This window comes from Garra rufa, chromosome 4 (assembly GCF_049309525.1).
Source record: "Garra rufa chromosome 4, GarRuf1.0, whole genome shotgun sequence".
NCBI lineage: Eukaryota > Metazoa > Chordata > Actinopteri > Cypriniformes > Cyprinidae > Garra > Garra rufa.
Window position 1 is genome coordinate 37,251,196 of NC_133364.1, and position 21,461 is coordinate 37,272,656.

Sequence of the window (21,461 nt, forward strand, 5' to 3'; positions counted from 1 at the left end):
CTCATAAGGGTAAAGAAACATCTGGAGGAATATAAAAGAAAAGTTTTGTCTCAAAGAGGCGAGTCTGACTCCGTGGAGGACTCCGAGGATGAGTCTGATGATGACTCTGAGGAGGACTTTGATGATGACTCTGAGTATGAGCATGATGACGCCTGGCCTATTCCTGAGGACAACCCTTTCGGATGCTGCACAACAAATCTATATTTAGACGCGAGCGACGAACCTGTGTTAAAAACTGTTTTCTCAACCATTGACAAGCTGTTTCAGTCAAGTTAGACCAATTTCACAGTCAGTGTTTTATTGTGGGCATCAATATGTTTTGGATGTATAGCAGCACAACAAAATTGTAAAGCGTTGAGTCTTTTCCTCTGTTTCTTGCTATATGTTTAATTGTTTTAATAAACATTTATTGGATTCAGTTTCCCCTTTGCCTCTTTTTATTCAAATTTTATCATATGTTTAAAAGGTTTAAACATATTTTAAGACACAATATTGTTGATGTCTAGTGTTGCATGTATTATTTATAACGATTGTAAATTTATTTGAAACATTTTATTATGGAATTGGCTCTAAAATCTTTAACAACCTATCATTATCTGTGGTATAATAGTTACCACTTGGTTCGTGGATCTTATTTTTTTGAGTCTATAATCTTTAATCAAAATATTATAACTAGCTTGAGCGAAACTTATCTTGGGTGCCTGACTGATTTTCAAGCCTTCCGGCCACAACCCTCTTAGACCTTACAACAAGCTTGAGGGGTGGACCCTATTAGTAAAACCAACAACTGAGGTCGTCATCAACTCTGCAGTAACTGAGTTCACCCGACACTGTGAACATAACCAGGTTTGGACGACGGAGCTACTGCAACGTCTTGTTGATTAAAAACAACAACAACAAACCTGTTTTACTGAACCACGGCTCTGCTGCAATTTTACTGCTAATAACACTTTTGGGAGTAAACGGTCAAATCCTAAATTCTAGGAAACGGCTACGTCTTGGAGAAAACTGAATTCTGAAAAGAATGTCTGAAACTACGTCGAATCTGATGGAGAACAACTGTAGGTCTGGCGCTGCTGCGGATGATCAATCGGAGTGCAGCTGTGCCGCAGAAAAAATGTGCGGTGTAAAAGTCATCATAGACTCTATGTTTAAACCATATTACAAAGGACAAATGATCAAACCGATGAACACGGTCATCGTCGATGAGCGCTATCCGAATCATGATTGTACGGGGGATACTAAGCGTAAAACAAACCTTAAGAACGAAATGAAGATTGTAAGAAGCCTGAAAAAGGAAACACGGCCTGATGTGACAGACGTCTGTGTTAACAGCAAAGAGACAATCAGCGTGACCACTAGGGAGATTCTGGGTATGATGATGACTGCATGTAGAGATGAGATTGTTGTAGTGCATGTATTGAGTGTCCTTAGTAATAATCTTTGTTTCCCTAATGTTTCAGATCAGAAGCCTGATAGAGACTCTAAACCGATGCCGATACAAGGTTATAGCACTTCTTTTTCTTTTTTTCTTTTTTATTCTATGTGTCGAAAATTTCTAGATTTGCTGAAAGAAGATGATGTAAATGAATTTTCTCCCGACCAAAAATGGATCACCACATACTACAGTCAAGTTGGTTTGCAAAAGTGCGTTTTTGGACCGTAATGGGTGCATAATGCCTACTGCATACCTTCATAAAAATTAAAGTCCGTTTATAAAGTGAACCTAGGGGTATATATATGAAACATTTCATTTAGGCTAAAACATACAAACGTCATACAGCCTAGTGTGAAATCTGTGTACATTAACAGTGATTTGTTACAGATATAATATGATCTAAAGAAGAAGTATGGATTTTTAGTCCTGAGTTTTAGCTGGATGCCCACAAGTGTCTTTAGATAGGCCCTAGTTCAACTTTAGTGACAGGTAACCGAACTGCCTTGCATAGTAAAGACCTGTGCTATGAATAGGACTACTTTTAAAATACATATCTCAGTAAGGCGGATTGCAATACAGTCCATAGCCTGATTTTTGCCATTCAAAATAACACTTTTTTTTTTTAATTCAACAGAGACTTCAAGACAAGGACCATCATGCATCCGTGTAAAACGTTAGTGTGATTTAAATATTAATAACGAATAATCATTATCAGATGTACAATTAACTAGTATATTAATTGACCTGTTTTCTGTAAAAAGGCAAGAGCTCCACGTCTAATGGCGGTATGATATATGCCCCTGTCATAACTGGATCAAGTCTAGGCTCCGTTACAATGACTATGACTTCTGCAACCTCTGGCAAATCAAATGTGATGGTATATTGTAAGTGTAATACATGTACATCTTCTACACCAAACAAACAAACAAGCGAATAAATGTTGGTATATGAAACAATTAAAAATGGTAATTAGATGGAGTTGCTTAACCATTAGATAATGTTGATCGTGTACATCTGGAGTCTAAAGTAAAGCCCCAAAGTAAATTTTATATAAGTTGTTTTATTTATTTATAGGATGGATTTTTATGATGGCCTCATATTTTGGACACATCCGCATAACCGCTGAAGGCATACTGTACACTGAATAAGATAGCATGTTGTAGCGCATGGATTGTCCTTAACAGTCTTTGTTTCCCCTGATGTTTCAGATCAGAAACCTGATAAAGACTGTGAACAGAGGTCAGTACAAGGTTGAAGTAATTTTTTTCTTTCTATTCTATATTTTATTTTTTTTCCAATATCCTTTTTCTTTTCGTATTCTCAGGTTATCAGATCTTCCTAAAAGGAAAAAACAGTAAGCTAGATCAAAAGTGAAGAACATTATTGATGATCTTGACCTACCCACTGAATCAGTTGCAAATGTAAGAGCGATGACACCAAATCAAGAGAAGTTGCGGATACTGCTTGACTGTATGCGTTATGAGGCCTTTCTTACATGATGTGTAACTGGTTTTATTGAATTTAGGTTGTTGCTTATGGTTTGTATGTGGGGAATAGCAAGGACGATAAGGTTGACTCTATTACTCTACTCTAAATTGACTATAAACAGTTGAAACAAGCTCAGCTGATACAATTAGAAAAAGCTATATATATATATATATATATATATATATATATATATATAAAAAAAATATGTTGAAGGATTAACATATCTCACCCGGTTCCCCTGCGTTGGAACATCAGAGTAAAATTTTAAATGTTAAGAAGTAGGAATACTCTGACTTTGATGAAAACATCACTTTCCTAAACAACATTGTGTCTAACTTACACGGTAGCATGATTGCCATTTTATCATGTACAGTATTGTCCACAAATTTATCAGACTGATAAAGTACCAGGTGTAAAAATTTGAATGTAAGTATATGTGTTAAATAATTGAATAAACAAATTAAAACAGTGTATAATGGTGTTGTGTTTCGCGATTACAGTCAAGCGTTCATGAGACGGTCTGTGGAGATTTCTCCTTACAATGGGAGTCTGGTATGTGTCAGAATGACTTTTTCAGAGCAACTGTATATTCTCAGGAGACCCCCAGAAAACACTCCTCACATGTGATGTGTCATTCACGCAAAAAGTCAGTGGGTATTCGAAGAGTGCATGTCTACGTAACATGAGATGTCTTTGGTGGTGTCTTTTCTCATATGTAGTAACATCCTTATGGCCCACAAGTTGTTGTTGACACACGCAATTTGAAACAAACCTGTGATCATTATGGGTAAAGCTCTCAATTCGAAGACGTGACCATCAACATATGCTGACTGTCTACATATATTTTAGAGTAGATGAAGAATACTGTATTTTCAGTGAAGGCTAATTATCCCCGATATTTATTATGCTGTTAAAGATCATTCAGAAAAGTATGAGTACAGCAATAATGATATTCAGATATTGGGCTCAAGATTTATATTTCTATACTTTTTATTTATATAGCCTTTAAAACAGCAACATATTTTTGTAATAAAATAACCATCACATTTTCTAAAAGATACAACTCAAAAAGGAGTGTGTGTGAGGGGGATATACATTGATGATTATGATTAAAATAAGAAACTTTAGCAATCTAAAGCGAATGGTGTGAAATAAATCTAATACAAATTATTCTTTAGTTGAAATTTAAGTTTGTCTGTAGGGAAACTCCTTTTCAAGGAGAACATCTGGTTTACTCATCACCATCACGAATCAGTCTGTTTGAAGGGTCTGGAGCATCAGTTTCACATTGGAGTTTATCCCTGGGAGGACCATAGAGTTTTATTTATATTCCAACTGAAACATTTTTGAAAATATTTCATTCACAGAATGGATTTCAATGTTCGAAGAACATAATGTAAGCCATTTTTATGATTTTTATAAATTTTATAAAAGACTTGGAGATGTTTTTTGTTATCTTTAAAAGAAGTGCATGATGTGTTTTATAAGTTCAAAAACCTAAATGTTGAATTCTTGTTTAAGATGTTTAAGATGTACGGTGAATGATTTCTTTAGCTGTAGTAACATGTTTGTTTTATATTTATGATCACCTGAAAGTATTGTAAATGTTAATTTTAATAAACATGGAGATCGTCTTTAAAAAGTGCAAGATGTGTTTTATAAGTTCAATAAACTTAAATGTTGAATACTTGTTTGAGATGTACAATGGTTTATTTGTTTAGCTTTAGTAACATGTTTGTTACTTTGATGTTTTATAACTTCAATAAACTTAAAAAATATAAAATGAACGTTGTATAATGATTTGTTTTGCTGAAGTGACATGTTTGTTACTATGTTTTATATACATGACCGTCTAAAAGTATTGTAAATGTTTATTTTTATAAACATGGAAATGTTTAATATCATCTTTAAAATAAGTGGGTTATGTGTTCAATAAACTTAAATGTTGAATACATGTTTAAGATGTACGATGAATGATTTGTTTCGATGTAGTGACATGTTTGTTACTTTGATGCCTTAATAATAATATATATATATATTACCATCTTTTTTAACCCTCATGGTGTCTGAGGGGGTTTGCAGCCGCTGCTGATGTTTTGTCCTGCCCTGACATTTGTGTGTTTCCAGTACCTTAAAACGTATTTATGGTTATGATTATAATGTATTCCGCACAAATTGCGCTACAATAATACGCACGCAAGCGTGATCGTACATGTTTGCGTATTGAGAAAACAAAATACTTGTTTAAAATTTTAGTGACAATATTGTTTTACATGTTTTTAATTTGTCTTTTGCTTGTGTTTTGTGTTTGAGTTTGTGTCGTGTTTGCTTTTTAGTTTTTAGTTTGCATGTTTGTTTGTGTTTTGTGTTTGCTTTTTGTGTTTTATTTTTCATGTTTGTTTGTGTGAGTGTTTGTGCTTAAGTCACTTTTTAGGTTGAAATGTTTATAGGACTTATCAGATCACAAATTTGTATAAACATTTGAATATTACATTGATACAACAACGTAAATGTGATTTATGATGAAATGTCTTGAGTCCTACTATAATAATTTAAATGACTTAAAATATTTTATTACAAATGGAAGTGTGTTGAACTTTTTGTGTGACGGGTAGGTGTTCACTTTGTAGAGTACAAAAGCTTTATAAAAATATAGTAAATAATGTTTATAAAAAAAATATAGAAATAGAGAAAGTTTACTGTGATTGGGTAGGTTAAGGGTTGATACGGTTTCAAATTGACATGTCCATGCATGTCCAGGTCCTCTGACATGCCCAGGCATGTCCAGGCATAATCCATATGTTTTGGTCTGTTAAAATACATTTTTCCCTTTACTTATTTTGACGTTGTTGGCTCCCCATTACAATATTTACTACTACCTAAAAACTAGTGTAAATGTTATTCTTTGATTTAATATCATGTGTGATCACATCGTTTATATTCATTTCTTATTTATAGAAGAGAATACGACTTGGAGGACTGAATGTGTGTTTGTGTACATGATTGTGTTACACTGTTGAGCCCGAGTGTTATCATTTATGTTTTTAAAACATTAAAGACTTTGTTAATATATTTCATCGTACGGTTATGGACTCGTAACTGTTGTGATAATAGAGACTTTTCAATAATAAATATTTTTTATAGCAACTAATATATATTGTTGAACAAGTATTTTATATACACCCATCACATGTATGGTCACTTTTTCATACAGTGTGATAGGGACTGAAACATTATTAAACGTTTTTATAGTTTTATTTATTTTTATTTTTCAATCCTCGCAACAACAACAACTAACATTCATGGAAAAGATAAACATCTGAATAAAGAATGTGTTTTTCCGGCTTCTGAACATGTGTACTCGCATATGTTTAAAGAGATCCTGAGAACGGTTGCCATAGGGTTGACAGGGGATTAGTGACTGAGTCATATTCTTGATGAATCACCGATCAATTCACTGGGAAAACGCCAAATGCTCACGTAGTATGCCAATCTAGATTTTTTAAAAACAGATGTAGCTACTGTGAGAAATAATTTGGATCCTCTGCAAAAATGGTATCAGGTCCTCTCAAACTAAGACGTACTCATAACTGCTGTGTCTATTTGTCTCCTATTATTTTTTTATAGCAACTAATATATTGTTGAAAAGGTAATTTATATACAACCATTACATGTATGGTCACTTTTACATGAGATGTTCATATAACACTGTGTAACGTTAGCTCATGAAGCACTCACGGGCAGACCTGCAAGGAGTGAATGAGAGCAAAGAGGGCAAACAGACACACGCACGCTGACTTTTATTTTTCACCCTAGACTGTAAAAACGTAAGGGATTTAATGATTCAAATGTTAGAAAATGCATTATTATTAGTATTATCATTTTATTATTTAAAAGTGTATATATTTATCCTTTTATAAATTCTCTCATTTTAAAACTGTTGCTGTACGGTTTTCTCGGTGCCCTAATCAGATCTTCCATAGAATCTTTGTCCCATTCCCTCTCAGGAGTTTTGTGTATCGCATCCATGTCTATGTATTTCACAGCTCTGATGCTCCGCAGATATGATGGGGAAGCCCTATTTATCTATGCTGAACGCAATCTGATACCCATGCCCTACAACACGGACGTGGGGGCTAGACCGTAAAATCGCCGAAACATTCTACAAACCTTCATTCCTCAACAAACACCGGACGGTCACGCACAGCTGCTGTATTTCTCTACCGGGATGACAACCAAACACCGGATGGTCCCGCAAAAACCCATAAACCCGTCAGGAGTTAATCCCGCACCTGGGTATGAATCTCGTAAATTTGATGCAACAACCATAAACCTGTCAGAAGTTCATCCCGCACCTGTTAAACCCTGTCGTTAATCCTCTCAACAACCCATAAACCTGTCAGCCGTTGACATCGCACCTGCTCAATCCATCAAAACAAGGTCAGTAGAGTTCACTAGGTCAACGAGGGGTCAAACACGTGGGTGGGCACCGTGGGAAAGGGAGGGGGAGGGGCGTGGGGGAGGGGGAAGGTCAAAAGGTCAAAGCCATCAATCAAATTATGACAGGTGGTGTCCCCTATTGCTACTTGCAACGTTACCCATGCCCACACATAAACTGCCCATGTACTTTTAAGACATGGAATGCTTTGTACATTCATTTAAGTAGAGTCCATCCTAAACAAAACACCCAGGAGCTACAGGAATTGTCAACATATAGTTGTCATTTGTGCACTTGTAGTGATCTTCCTACAGAGAAGGATTATTTTTCACACATTGGCACTCATTTGAAGAGTAATGAAACTGTTCCTTGTATGTTTGGGGGTTGTAATTTTCAAACAAATGTATACGGAACATTTCACTCTCACAAGAACAGGAAACACAGTCGACATACATTGAAAGATTTCAAGCCAGACATAGTTAGAAACACTCACGAGTTTCACAAGAATCCTCTTATAATCCTGAGGAAGATGCAGGCAATCAAGATGACTCCTCAGTTGAAGCAGACAGTGCGTGTTCAAGTAGTGATGTAGATGTAACCAATAACTTGCCTGAAGTAATTGAGAATAGCAGCGTTGCTTAAGTTAGAGCATTTTGCACATGTCCCAGGCAAAAAAAAATGATGAGTTCTTAGAGGAACTGCACTACTTAAGTTCAGCAACATTACCCCTCTCCATTGACATTCTTGAAGGGGTATTTCAGAAACATAGTCCCACAACGGATAGGTCTGCGGTAACAGAAGTAGCTACTGCTCTCTGCACTTCTAATCCATTGCTCAAAGCCATAGAGAAGGGAGGTCCCCTAAGCTCAACTTATCTTCGCAACAAGTATTATAAAGAAAGCTTTAATGTTGTAGAACCCATTGAATATGTTCTTGATGCCAAAGAAAACAGAAGTTTTCAGTATGTTCCTGTACTGAAGTCTTTGCAGCAACTCTTTAAGAAAGATGTTGTGGACAGGGTAGTTGAAAACCACAAAGCACAGCAGAGTAAAATGGCGAGTGGTGAACACCACACTTACAAATCTCCTCAGGATGGTTCACACTTCCAGCAAAACATTTTTCTGTCAGGGGATGAGATGAGGATATTGTTACGTTTATACGTAGATGATTTTGAGGTCTGCAATCCTCTGGGTACTTCTCGCAGGAAACATAAGCGGTAACACTTTCTATGAAGCCTGTATTTATAATGCATTATAAGAACATTCTTAATGCATTATAATGCATGCATAATGCCTTATAAACAACATTATAATATGTTATATAATTTTATAAATAATCATAACAACAGTTAAAATGCACTATAATACTTACCTTTTTGTGCTTATAACTTTGATGAGTACAATGCATCATAACACCATATGAAGTCTGCATTTATAATCCTTCATATGGGTATTATTAATGTATTATAGTGCACGCGTAATGCCTTATAAACACAATTATGATTTGTTGTATAATCTAATTAATAATTATAAAAACAGTAACAATGCATTATAATACTTACCATTATAACACCAGATGAAGCCTGCATTTACAATGCATTACAAGGGCATTCTTAATGTATTATAATGCATAATAAGAACATACATATAAGAACACCCTTATAATGCATTGTAAATGCAGTCTTCATCTGGTGTTATAATGCATTGTACTCATCAAAGTTATAAGCACAAAAGGTAAGTATTATAGTGCATCGTAACTGTTGCTATGATTATTTATAAAATTATATAACATATTATAACGCTGTTTATAAGGCATTATGCATGCATTATAATGCATTAAGAATGTCCTTGTAATGCATTATAAATACAGGCTTCATAGAAAGTGTTACCACATAAGCTTTGTGGAATCTACTGGACTCTGAGTAATTTGCCTCCAGGCTCATATTCATCACTATCATCAATTTACTTGGCATTGTTGTGTAAAACTGATGATGTAAATAAGTATGGTTATGACCGTGTCTTACATCCTCTTCTTCAAGACATGAAAACTCTGGAGCAAGACGGTGTTTTCATTCCATTACTTGGCAGATTTGTTAAAGGTACGATTCAGGTTGTTGCAGCAGATAACTTGGGGGCTCACAGTATTGCAGGTTTTAATGAGAGCTTTTCTAGTGGGTATATCTGCCGATTTTGCACAGGAACAAAAACAGACATCCAAACAAAAGAGGTAAAATCAGGTGCATTCACCCTTAGGACAAAAGAACTCCATGACTCTCATGTGACCTCAGCTCAGGAGAATGGTACAAGCTGTTTTGGGGTGAAAAGACACTATGTTATCACCAAAACGCTTGCCCACTTCAGCGTTCACACAGGCTATCCTCCAGATATTATGCATGATCTGTTTGAGGGCATAGTGCCAGTGGAGCTTGCACGGTGTTTGGCATTGCTTATATCCAAGAAGTATTTCAGTCTTCAAACCCTCAACAAAACCATCCTGCACTTCCCTTACAAGTGGGCCGACAAGACAAATAGGCCACATGTGATCCCACACACCTTTTCAACTAGGGCTACAATAGGTGGAAACGCCCATGAAAATTGGGCTCTAATAAGACTACTCCCATTAATAATTGGCCACCTGGTGCCTGAGGCTGAAATGGCATGGCAAATACTGTTGGACTTAAAAGACATTGTAGAGCTTGTGGTTGCTCCAACACACACAGATGAGTGCATTGCCTATCTTGAGGGCAAAATTTCTGAGCACAGACAAAAGTACCAAGAACTCTTCCCTGGTGTGCAACTGCTCCCAAAACATCATTATTTGGAGCACTATCCTCAACTGATAAGGATGTTTGGGCCTCTTGTGTGCCTCTGGACAATGCGTTTTGAGGCCAAACAGTTTTTTTAAGCAGGTTGTGCGACACACCAATTGCTTTAAAAATGTGCCCCTCTCGCTAGCCACTAAGCATCAGCTCATGATTTCATATCACTTGAGATCATCCAGTTTTGAAGAAACATCCCTAGAAACAAGAAATAGCTCAGACTATTGAAAAGAACTTCCCTGGTACAATTGAAGTTCACCTTTCCAAGTGTGTGTCAAGCAAAGGTGTACATTTCAGAAAAGGGATGATAGTTGCTCATGGTTCTACAAGTGGACTCCCTGACTTTGGGGAGATTCTTCAGATTTGTATTGTTCAGGAGAGACTGTGTTTCATGGTTAGAAGGCTTTCTGTGTGGTACAGGGAACATTTCAGAGCGTTTGAGCTGAGTGTATATCCTACCAGAGAAACTGTACTGATTGAGCCGATGACTACCCTTTGGCAGACTACTTTGTTGGACCTCTAAGACTGGTGACATTAAAAAGATATGTACACATAAGGTTTGTTTTCTTTAATATTAAATGGATCTCAATGGACTGTCTTATTTCAGGGAAGTGTGACTTCATAATGCCACATTTATTTCCCAGCTCTTTATTTTGATTTCATATATTCAAATGAATGGAGCATAATTGGAACAGATTCAGACCAAAGCAACAGCAGAGGGATGGCACAGAGTCACATACAGCAGCACCTTTCTTCATCATTCTCCTCCTCATTTTATTTTCTACTCTCTCCTTCTCATTGTCATTTTTGTCTTTTTTCACCTACTGGTAGTGGTAGTGCTGCCCTGGTCTTGTTGCTTTGATCTGCTTTGATAATCACGGCCCATTCATTTGAATGCAAAATGGAAGTGAAACAGTTTGGGAATAAGTCTGGTATTATGAAATCACAGTTCTCTCATTTATTTCATGATTTTTTGATAGCCATATTAAATCGGCATGGCATTCCCTACTTTTGTACTCATTGGTGTTTTAAAATCAGAATTCCCTTGTTTAAACTTAATTTTCTCTATCCTCATTCAGGCGATCGTGAAATGGCTGCTCCAGTGAAACTCAGAATCATTCTTGGAGAAAACGATTCCCAGAGATTGATCCTTCCAGGTGGTATGCCAGAGACTGTCATTGAACTCGTACAGGAAATTAAGAGACAATGTGGAGTAGATGGGGACTTCAGGCTTCAATTCATGGATGTTGAGTTTGGGAATGAATTCACCAACTTGGTCTCAATGTCAGACATCCATGACAAAGGCTCCATCAAGGTCATCTTTAACTCGGTTGCACCTGCCCAGCCTGATGGCACCCCGCCCTCTCTCTACTCAGCTGCTGCCTCCCGCACTCTGAATGACTCCTCATCCCTTTCATCTGCTGGTAGCTCATTTGATACAGACATATTGTCTTCTCCTGAGTCCACCTCCTCAAGATCCACTGTTTGGCCCATTGTCTTCCCCATGCCCCGGTTTGCTTATGATAGTCAGCTACAGCTGGACAGGGTCAATGCTGCTTTTAAAGAAACTGGAGCTTTGTTGAATCCTGATACAAAACTTAAATCTGCTGTTCTTGATGGCTTAGCTGAAACGATCGTCCAGTACAAAGTGTACCTCTCTGACAGGGAGTTTGATGAGGTAGCAGAAGCTCTGGTAACTACAAATCCATGTTTAAAAGAGCCAGGTTCAGTGACTGGGTATGGTGGATGGAAGACAAGCCTGAAGTATAAACTTGCTAACTACCGAACAAAACTCCGACGGCTTGGATGCCCTGAAGTGACTGTGAATGCCTTAACACACAAACCTGAGAGCAAATGCAGTCCTGCATATGGTGTAAAGAAGCCGAAAAAAGCCGAAGTGAATTACTGCCCCACCTATCCGGCCGGTGAAACACCAGAGACACTAGAAGAGATAAGAGTGGCACTCCTCTCAGAAGTAAATAAGAGAAACAATGAGCACAAGTTGGCGGCAATGATGGACAAGACCTTTGCACTCAGAAGGCAAGAGGTAGTTTCGGAGGCCCCCATGATAGCTGATTCCAAAATGAGGTGGCCAGCTCTCTTCAATGTGCGTGAGGTAAGAGAATGACTGCACTGGATGTGTCACAATACATGTTGACAGAATCTGAGGTTACTCAAACTGATGAGGATTTACTGAAGCCTTCTGACAAAGTAAACTAATATTTAGATAAATACATGTATTATGCATTTACATTTCTTGAACAGATAGAACTGCTATTTCAAATGTGTACCAAAAAGGTAACTGAGTTTTGTCTACCTTTTTTATGTTTTTTTGTAGGTGAGTACAGAGTTCAAGAGAATCACAACGATCCGTTTGCAGTCAAAGTTCTTCTCTGAGCTTGATGTTCACTCTGCAAACCTGATGAAGGCGTATGCCAAGAAAGGTGGAGTTCAAGGGAAAAAAATCAAGACCATCATGGCACCCATAACCCAGGTATGATACCAATGTAAACTTGGTCATTGTAGAAATGACTTTGAGCACCACATCTGTTCCCCCATTAGGGGTCATCTGTTTAAGAGTGAGGGTCATCATTAAATCCTGAAAAATCTGCTCTGAAATCATAAAACTCTGCAATCTGTTGGAATGCAGTTTTGAAGCACAGAAAAACCATTTGCACTGTATACTATTATACAGGTCTGACAAAGCACTCAAAAGCTGTCCCTTTTATCGTCCCGTCTTAAATGGAGATGGCAGGTATTCTTACCACATTGGCCACTGTGATTATCGTAAAACTTGAATGATATAAAGTGGAATGGTCTGTTCTTCACACATTTCAGGCAAAATTATGTCTTAGGTGACATCTTCAGGTTGGTTACCTAGGTTAAGAAACATTAATTTGAAGCTTGAAATGATTAAAGGAAAACACAAAGTAGTAAATGATAGTAAAATAACAAAGATTTGTCTTAAAAACTTTTAAACATACTATCCCAAAGGGATTAACATACATCTAAGCTGTATACAAAACTAGCAAACACTTTTAAGTTGTGACTTCCTGTGAATTTAGTTTTAAGTTCTTAAGTGTCTAAACCTACACTGCTGGTTTGTTGAAATGGTGTTCATAGTGTTTTGTTTTTTTCTCTGATCTTTATATTAAGACTGACACTATTGAAGTCAGAAGACAATGCATCCTCAAAGGTCTCTGCGTGTACCTTAATGAAGATCCAGAGAAGCTGGTGAAGCAATACCTGGTATGTTAATCTATGTGTTCACTATGGAGATTATCAGAGTTGGAGTGGATGGGGTTTCCTGTGTGTTCCCATTAGATTTAAAATTAGTTTTAATGGCCTTATCTTAACCTATCTTCTCTCACTCACTTAGTGACACGCACCATACTGTAGTGCAATCCCAAACCGCCCCCTACCTGCTACAACTTTACAACGAATTGTCACTCCAAATCAAGTCACTTGCTGTTGTGTAGGGTCACTTAAATAAGGGGGAGGGTATAAACACATCGACTTTTGGGAAGTCCTCACCTTTCTCAGACTGAGACAGGAAATAATTGGATAATGATGGATGTCGCAATTACATTTATGGTTAAGTGAGTTTGTGAAAGGAGAATGATTAAGCGACTTAATTCCAGTATTTAGCACTTTGAGTCTCTTTTCTGGTTTGTTTAGGATGAACTAACTAGAGTGGTGGACACAGAAATGTTGACGATGGGTCCTGTCTCGACTTTTTGACTTGTTTAGAATCGCCTTTGAACGCTTCAGAGTGGCTGGCTACGAGCATTCACAAACATGTCTATAAAACAACCCTTAACGTTCGTTTTCAAAACTGCAACTCACCGAGTGGTTAATGGTGTTCGTTGATGATTAAAAACAAGTAGCGTAGCGAAATACAGTTTCTGTCGTGTTTTATTTGGCATTTTGTAAAATCCCATTGATTTCTGTTGGAGGACTCGTTGATATTACTGCGCTTCAGACTCAAATATCGAGCGGAAGTTTATACGCGGTTGTGAGGTATCTGAAAATGGCAAATAACAAATAAGCAAATAACACGGATTGATATAATATAATTGATATAATAACACGGACTCTATAGCAAATAACACGGATTGAAATCATACATTGTGCCGATATATTTGTTTTTAATCATCAACGAACACCATTAACCACTCAGTGAGTTGCACAGTTTTAAGAACGAATGTTAAGGGTTGTTTTAAGGACATGTTTGTGAATGCGGTAGCCAGCCACTCTGAAGCGGTCAAAGGCGAATCTAAACGAGTCAAAAAGTCGAGACCGGACCCATCGTCAACATTTCTGTGTCCACTACTCTAGTTCATCCATAAACCAGAAAAGAGACCCAAAGTGCTAAATACCAGAATTATCCTTTAAATAAAAACTCACTACACTGTAACCGATTTTTGTAATTTGAACAGTATTTTACTGTAATATCTACAGTAAGATACTGTAAAATGTATATACAGTATTTTACTGTAAACTGCAAAGGATTATGGGAAAATATATGATCACTACTGTAATTATCCACTACTGTAATTCCGTTTACAGTAAACTACTGTAAATTTACAGCAGTGAACTTGCCCGCGAAAAATTGACCAATGGCAAGGGCGATTTTTTTTCTCTCCTGCTGAGAGGAAGTGGCGGTAAAAAGGACAAAAGGAGAAATGTTGCACCAATAACTTGACAAAAAGGTTAGTATATTATTTGTGTTTTATGAAAAACTGAACAATTTTAAGATGTTTTCACTTGTTAACAGCAAACTAACAATATTCATCGTGTTTTTCATGTCGGTAGCCTTTTTTTCTGACTGACGGCCGGGGCGCCGCCATAACGGTGAAAACATGGACTGGTGAGTAACTTAAGGTGACATATATTAGTCGAAATAATCTTTAGTGAAACCGAGAAACGCGTTTGTATATTGTGCTGCCCTTTAATGCAAGTTGACTCGTCTGACGAGCCCTTAACGTTACTCAAGCTTAATGGCGAACTGAGGTGAAATACTGAGGTAACGTAAAGTGCGTTAAGCAACACCGCTTTTTCTGAGGAGATTTTAAATAGTATTTTCAAGCCCTTCTTTTGTTTGTTATTTTCAAGTTTCTGGTCTGGATGTCGTCTGTAACGTCGGAGGTGTATTTTGGATCTTCTTCTTGTGAATGACTGCCATAGTATCGAAGATAACATGAACTGGTAAGCTAATAATGTCCATAAGCCGAAGTTGACAAACTGCGGTCACACCATCTGCGCTTCGTAAAAGTGCGGTCACGCCATCTCCGCTTTAATTTCTACTGCGCGCCTATATAGATATTTACGGTAACAAACACCTCCGACCTAACAAGGCGCATTTAATGTTACTAAACTACTTTTAAGAACTGCATACCGTAGTCAGGACCAATGCTATTAACAATCTCTCTATCTCTGTCTCCCAAATAAAAATACTATTAATCTGACATGCGCAAAAAAATCATAAAAATATAAAAATCTAATTCTTTTCTTCAAACTCCAACAGATTATTGTTCTGCATCCTATCACTGTGGTGATTTTCATGCTGTTTAACGGTTTCATTATTTTATAATTGAATACCAAAGTCCGGACCAATATTATTATTTATTTCTCAATATAGACATTTTTTAAAAATCATAAAAATATGAAATCAAACTGAATACTCCAACAGATTATTGTTCTGCATGTCCTGTATGTTATATACTGTATCATTTATTTTAATTACATACCAAAATCAAGACAAATGCTATTTACATTGCTGTATAGACATTTAAAATTTTCATAAAAATATGAAATCAAATTGTTTTCTGAAAACTCAACCAGATTCTTGTTCTACATCTCCTCAAGTACCACTGTGCTGATTTTCAACTTGTTTTACTGTATCATTTTTTAATAATTCCATACCAAAGTCAACATATGCTATTGACATTGCTATATAGACATTTTAAAAATTCATAAAAATATGAAATCAAATTGTTTTCAGAAAACTCCAACAGATTATTGTTTTTCATCTCCTCAAGTACCACTGTGCTGATTTTCAAGTTGTTTTACTGTATCATTTTTTAATAATTTCACACCAAAGTCGACATATGCTATTGACATTGCTATATAGACATTTTAAAAATTCATAAAAATATGAAATCAAATTGTTTTCTGAAAACTCAACCAGATTCTTGTTCTACATCTCCTCAAGTACCACTGTGCTGATTTTCAACTTGTTTTACTGTATCATTTTTTAATAATTTCACACCAAAGTCAACATATGCTATTGACATTGCTATATAGACATTTTAAAAATTCATAAAAATATGAAATCAAATTGTTTTCTGAAAACTCCAACAGATTCTTGTTTTTCATCTCCTCAAGCACCACTGTGCTGATTTTCAAGTTGTTTTACTGTATCATTTTTTAATAATTTCACACCAAAGTCAACATATGCTATTGACATTGCTATATAGACATTTTAAAAATTCATAAAAATATGAAATCAAATTGTTTTCTGAAAACTCAACCAGATTCTTGTTCTACATCTCCTCAAGTACCACTGTGCTGATTTTCAAGTTGTTTTACTGTATCATTTTTTAATAATTTCACACCAAAGTCGACATATGCTATTGACATTGCTATATAGATATAAAAAAATATATAAAAATATGACATCAAATTGTTTTCTGAAAACTCCAACAGATTATTGTTTTTCATCTCCTCAAGTACCACTGTGGTGATTTTCAAGTTGTTTTACTGTATCATTTTTTAATAATTCCATACCAAAGTCAACATATGCTATTGACATTGCTATATAGGCATTTTAAAAATTCATAAAAATATGAAATCAAATTGTTTTCTGAAAACTCAACCAGATTCTTGTTCTACATCTCCTCAAGTACCACTGTGCTGATTTTCAAGTTGTTTTACTGTATCATTTTTTAATAATTTCACACCAAAGTCGACATATGCTATTGACATTGCTATATAGACATTTAAAAAATTCATAAAAATATGAAATCAAATTGTTTTCTGAAAAATCAACCAGATTCTTGTTCTACATCTCCTCAAGTACCACTGTGCTGATTTTCAAGTTGTTTTACTGTATCATTTTTTAATAATTTCACACCAAAGTCGACATATGCTATTGACATTGCTATATAGACATTTAAAAAAATTCATAAAAATATGAAATCAAATTGTTTTCTGAAAACTCAACCAGATTATTGTTCTACATCTCCTCAAGTACCACTGTGGTAATTTTCAACTTGTTTTACTGTATCATTTTTTAATAATTCCATACCAAAGTCGACATATGCTATTGACATTGCTATATAGGCATTTTAAAAATTCATAAAAATATGAAATCAAATTGTTTTCTGAAAACTCAACCAGATTCTTGTTCTACATCTCCTCAAGTACCACTGTGCTGATTTTCAACTTGTTTTACTGTATCATTTTTTAATAATTTCACACCAAAGTCAACATATGCTATTGACATTGCTATATAGACATTTTAAAAATTCAAAAAAATATGAAATCAAATTGTTTTCTGAAAACTCCAACAGATTCTTGTTCTACATCTCCTCAAGTACCACTGTGCTGATTTTCAACTTGCTTTACTGTATCATTTTTTAATAATTCCATACCAAAGTCGACATATGCTATTGACATTGCTATATAGACATTTTAAAAATTCATAAAAATATGAAATCAAATTGTTTTCTGAAAACTCCAACAGATTCTTGTTCTACATCTCCTCAAGAACCACTGTGGTGATTTTCAAGTTGTTTTACTGTATCATTTTTTTTTTATATTTTCATACCAAAGTCGACATATGCTATTGACATTGCTATATAGATATAAAAAAAATAAAAATAAAAATATGACATCAAATTGTTTTCTGAAAACTCCAACAGATTATTGTTTTTCATCTCCTCAAGTACCACTGTGCTGATTTTCAACTTGTTTTACTGTATCATTTTTTAATAATTTCACACCAAAGTCAACATATGCTATTGACATTGCTATATAGACATTTTAAAAATACAAAAAAATATGAAATCAAATTGTTTTCTGAAAACTCAACCAGATTCTTGTTTTTCATCTCCTCAAGTACCACTGTGCTGATTTTCAAGTTGTTTTACTGTATCATTTTTTAATAATTTCACACCAAAGTCGACATATGCTATTGACATTGCTATATAGGCATTTTAAAAATACAAAAAAATATGAAATCAAATTGTTTTCTGAAAACTCAACCAGATTCTTGTTTTTCATCTCCTCAAGTACCACTGTGCTGATTTTCAAGTTGTTTTACTGTATCATTTTTTAATAATTCCATACCAAAGTCAACATATGCTATTGACATTGCTTTGACATAAAACATAAAAATATAAAATCAATTTTTTTTTCTGCAAATTTCAACAGATTGTTTTTCCTCATCTCCCCATGTACCACTGTGGTGATTTTCATGTTGTTGGAGTGTTTGTGTGTGTGTACCTTGGATACTTGCCAGTCTTCAGTCAGTCTTATTGTGTTCTTCAAGCCTGCACCACATGAGCTGCAACACACCAATATCTCTGAAGTACATGTGAATAAAGGTTTTTTTCTCAGAGTCGTCTTCTTCTGTTGTTGTGTTGTTGTGTACATTTATAAAAAATTTCAACATGCCACAAATCAAAGGAGTTGTTTATTTTGAATAAGTTACACTCGAAATAACCAGTACCAAATAATAATAAAGAAATGTAAAAAATATATAAAATTACAACAAAATGCAATAATGAAAATGCAACATTAATCCTAACTATGTACATTAAATGTACTATGTACATTTTAAGTAGTGCAGATTTCACAGTTCCACTCTTCTGCGGTAGTGTCCAATACTTTGGGTGGGACAGAGACACAATTGGGGTGGTACCAATGATTGCAGTTGTTGCATTGGACCATCACCTCTTGGTTGTGTGAGGTCCTGCAGATACAGTGAACCTCCACCTGAAGTGTCATCCTATCAGGCTTTGCTTGCACTTTCTGGTATGTGAATACCGGAGCTTTTTTGTCTTTTAAAGATCTGTAAAGTGTTTGTCTCATGTTTCTCTCTTGAAACTGGCACTCCTCTGGTTTGACTCCATCACATAATACAGTTGCAAAGGCCAATGCAAAAAACCCGCAACTGCTACCTGACTGCTGCTTTTGCACGGCAGGTTTTCTGATGTCAAAATGGGGTGCTTGTGGACGAATCAACCAGGAAATTTTTTGTGCTGTCGTCTTGGTGATGTTTGAGTTCAGGCTGTCGTATATGCAGACCTCATTGGGTCCACAGAAAAGGTCGCTTGCTGTTATCCAGTGGTTGTCATTTATGTTTAATATTTGCACAAAAGGCTTCTGCGGTGTCCCAACCACACCCCCTTGGTGGAGACTCTGATAGAGTAAGGTGGACTGAAAACCATCTATATGAGAGAACTGCATCAATTTCGTCACTGCTCAGCCAAGTTTTTGGGTGCAGGATGCCTAATATTTGTTCTTTTTTTAGCATTACTTATTTCACCAGTTTAGTGGCTTGGATAACTTCCTTTGGTGAGTGATGCATCCAAAGTGGTCCATGGGACTTTTGCTTTTGTGCTTTTTTCCGTTTCCTCTTTTTCTATGAGATAACCAACATAAATAAACATTAATTTTAATGTGAACTTTTTGATCTGATTAGGCATCTGCAACTCCCCTTCCCCTTTCTATAGTCAGACCTCCCTTACAATACTGTTTATTCAGTTTTTATGTTACTAGTTTAGGAATGCAGTTGAGACAAATTAAATTATATTTTGATAAATCTGTGTTTTGCTTATTATTAGTAATTACACATTGAAGGACATCACAATATTTAATTTTACATGCTTGTTAATGTTTTAGCTGTGTATTGTTGGCATCCTTTTGATTGTCAAACTATTGCAAGTGTACACTAAAAAGACACTAAAAAATAAAATTTACCTTCAAAGCATCTTTGTCTCGGCGGCCTGTCTTTGTGCCTTTTGCTGCCACTGGTGGTGTTTGGCTGCCAGAAGAAGGTCTGGTGGTTTCCCCTGTAGCTGTAGACACCTGCTTTATTTCAGAAAATAAATTAGGAAATAGAAATGTCTTTGAAAATTTAGTGATTTTTTTAAGTAATGTATGCAAATATGCTTCATGTTACCGCTGTTTTCTTGAAACGAAATGGCTTGTTGATGGAGGTAACATAAAGTCCTCTCCTTCTTTGCTTTCGCTTCCTCCAAATCTCCTTCAGGATACGGTGCTCATATGAAATAAAATATATAAAAGAAATATAAAAGAAAGCTTATGTATCTAAACAAGTTAATTTGTGTTCTGTTAACATTCTTCAACATTTTTACATATTTGCTACATTGTTAAATATTTTGACCTATTTCCTGATAAATATAATAAATACTTTAAACTATAAATTAATAAATTTTGTCTGGTCTGTGAACTGGCTCCCCAACTGAGCCAGTTTTCTCCTAAAGTTTTTTCTCCATCCTGTCACTGATGGGAGTTTTCATTTCTTGCCGCTGTCACCTCTGGCTTGCTTAGTTGGGGACACTTAATTTCTAATGATTATTGTTTAACTAAGCTGATCTAGACAATGACATCTGTAAATTCAACAATGAAATGCCTTTAGCTGAAAACACTAGTGACACTCTATTCCCCAATTTGATACTTTGACAAAATCTGTATTGTTAAAAGTGCTACATAAATAAAGATGACTTGCCCTGAAATGTGACAAAAATGCTGATTTCTCCTTTTGAGTATAAAACATATCATATATTTCTTTAGGGCCTATGGATGCACTCATGTCATGTAATTATCTTTAGTGATATGTTCTTTGCAAATTTGGCATATATACCTGATGATTGTTCTGAGGAAAAGGTAATGGACTTTACAAAGATACAGTAAATGTTATGACAGGCTTGGATTTTTTGGCAAAGTGTCACAGTAATGAGCCAATCATTTTTTTACAGCAAGGTGGTGAACAGACAGACAGTTTTACAGATCCAGGGATGGAAAATGCATCCTTAGGCCTGTCTTACCAATTTCTCATTGTGTATTGTATGAAATATTAAAAATTTTTGTGAAGCATAACACATTTAGATATTGTTCAAGGTTGACTTTTACCTTTCTTTTAGTGATACGTTCAGCATCACTATATTCCCTTAGAATTGCAGTGTGCATGGCTTTGTAGGTCATTATGAAGTCATCAAGTCTGGTCAGTCGTCTTCCTTTGAAGCGAA

At 35.6% G+C, this 21,461-nt stretch overlaps 1 protein-coding gene across 1 annotated transcript; it reads left to right on the forward strand.

Moving 5' to 3' along the window:
- Window positions 1–1,007: 1,007 nt before the first annotated feature.
- Window positions 1,008–3,328, forward strand: LOC141333991 (uncharacterized). The gene is made up of 6 exons (XM_073839144.1): window positions 1,008–1,373; window positions 1,464–1,505; window positions 2,073–2,111; window positions 2,200–2,322; window positions 2,647–2,677; window positions 2,763–3,328. The coding sequence occupies exons 1-6, from the start codon at window positions 1,025–1,027 to the stop codon at window positions 2,794–2,796; spliced, it is 618 nt and encodes a 205-aa protein (XP_073695245.1). The 5' UTR covers window positions 1,008–1,024; the 3' UTR covers window positions 2,797–3,328.
- Window positions 3,329–21,461: the final 18,133 nt, after the last annotated feature.

Coding starts and splice junctions, on each gene's coding strand:
- LOC141333991 (XM_073839144.1), top strand. CDS start 1,025: ATGTCTGAAACTACGTCGAATCTGATGGAGAACAACTGTAGGTCTGGC. Junction 2,112..2,199: donor ATCATGCATCCGTGTAAAAC/GTTAGTGTGATT, acceptor TTCTGTAAAAAG/GCAAGAGCTCCACGTCTAAT. Junction 2,323..2,646: donor ATCAAATGTGATGGTATATT/GTAAGTGTAATA, acceptor CTGATGTTTCAG/ATCAGAAACCTGATAAAGAC.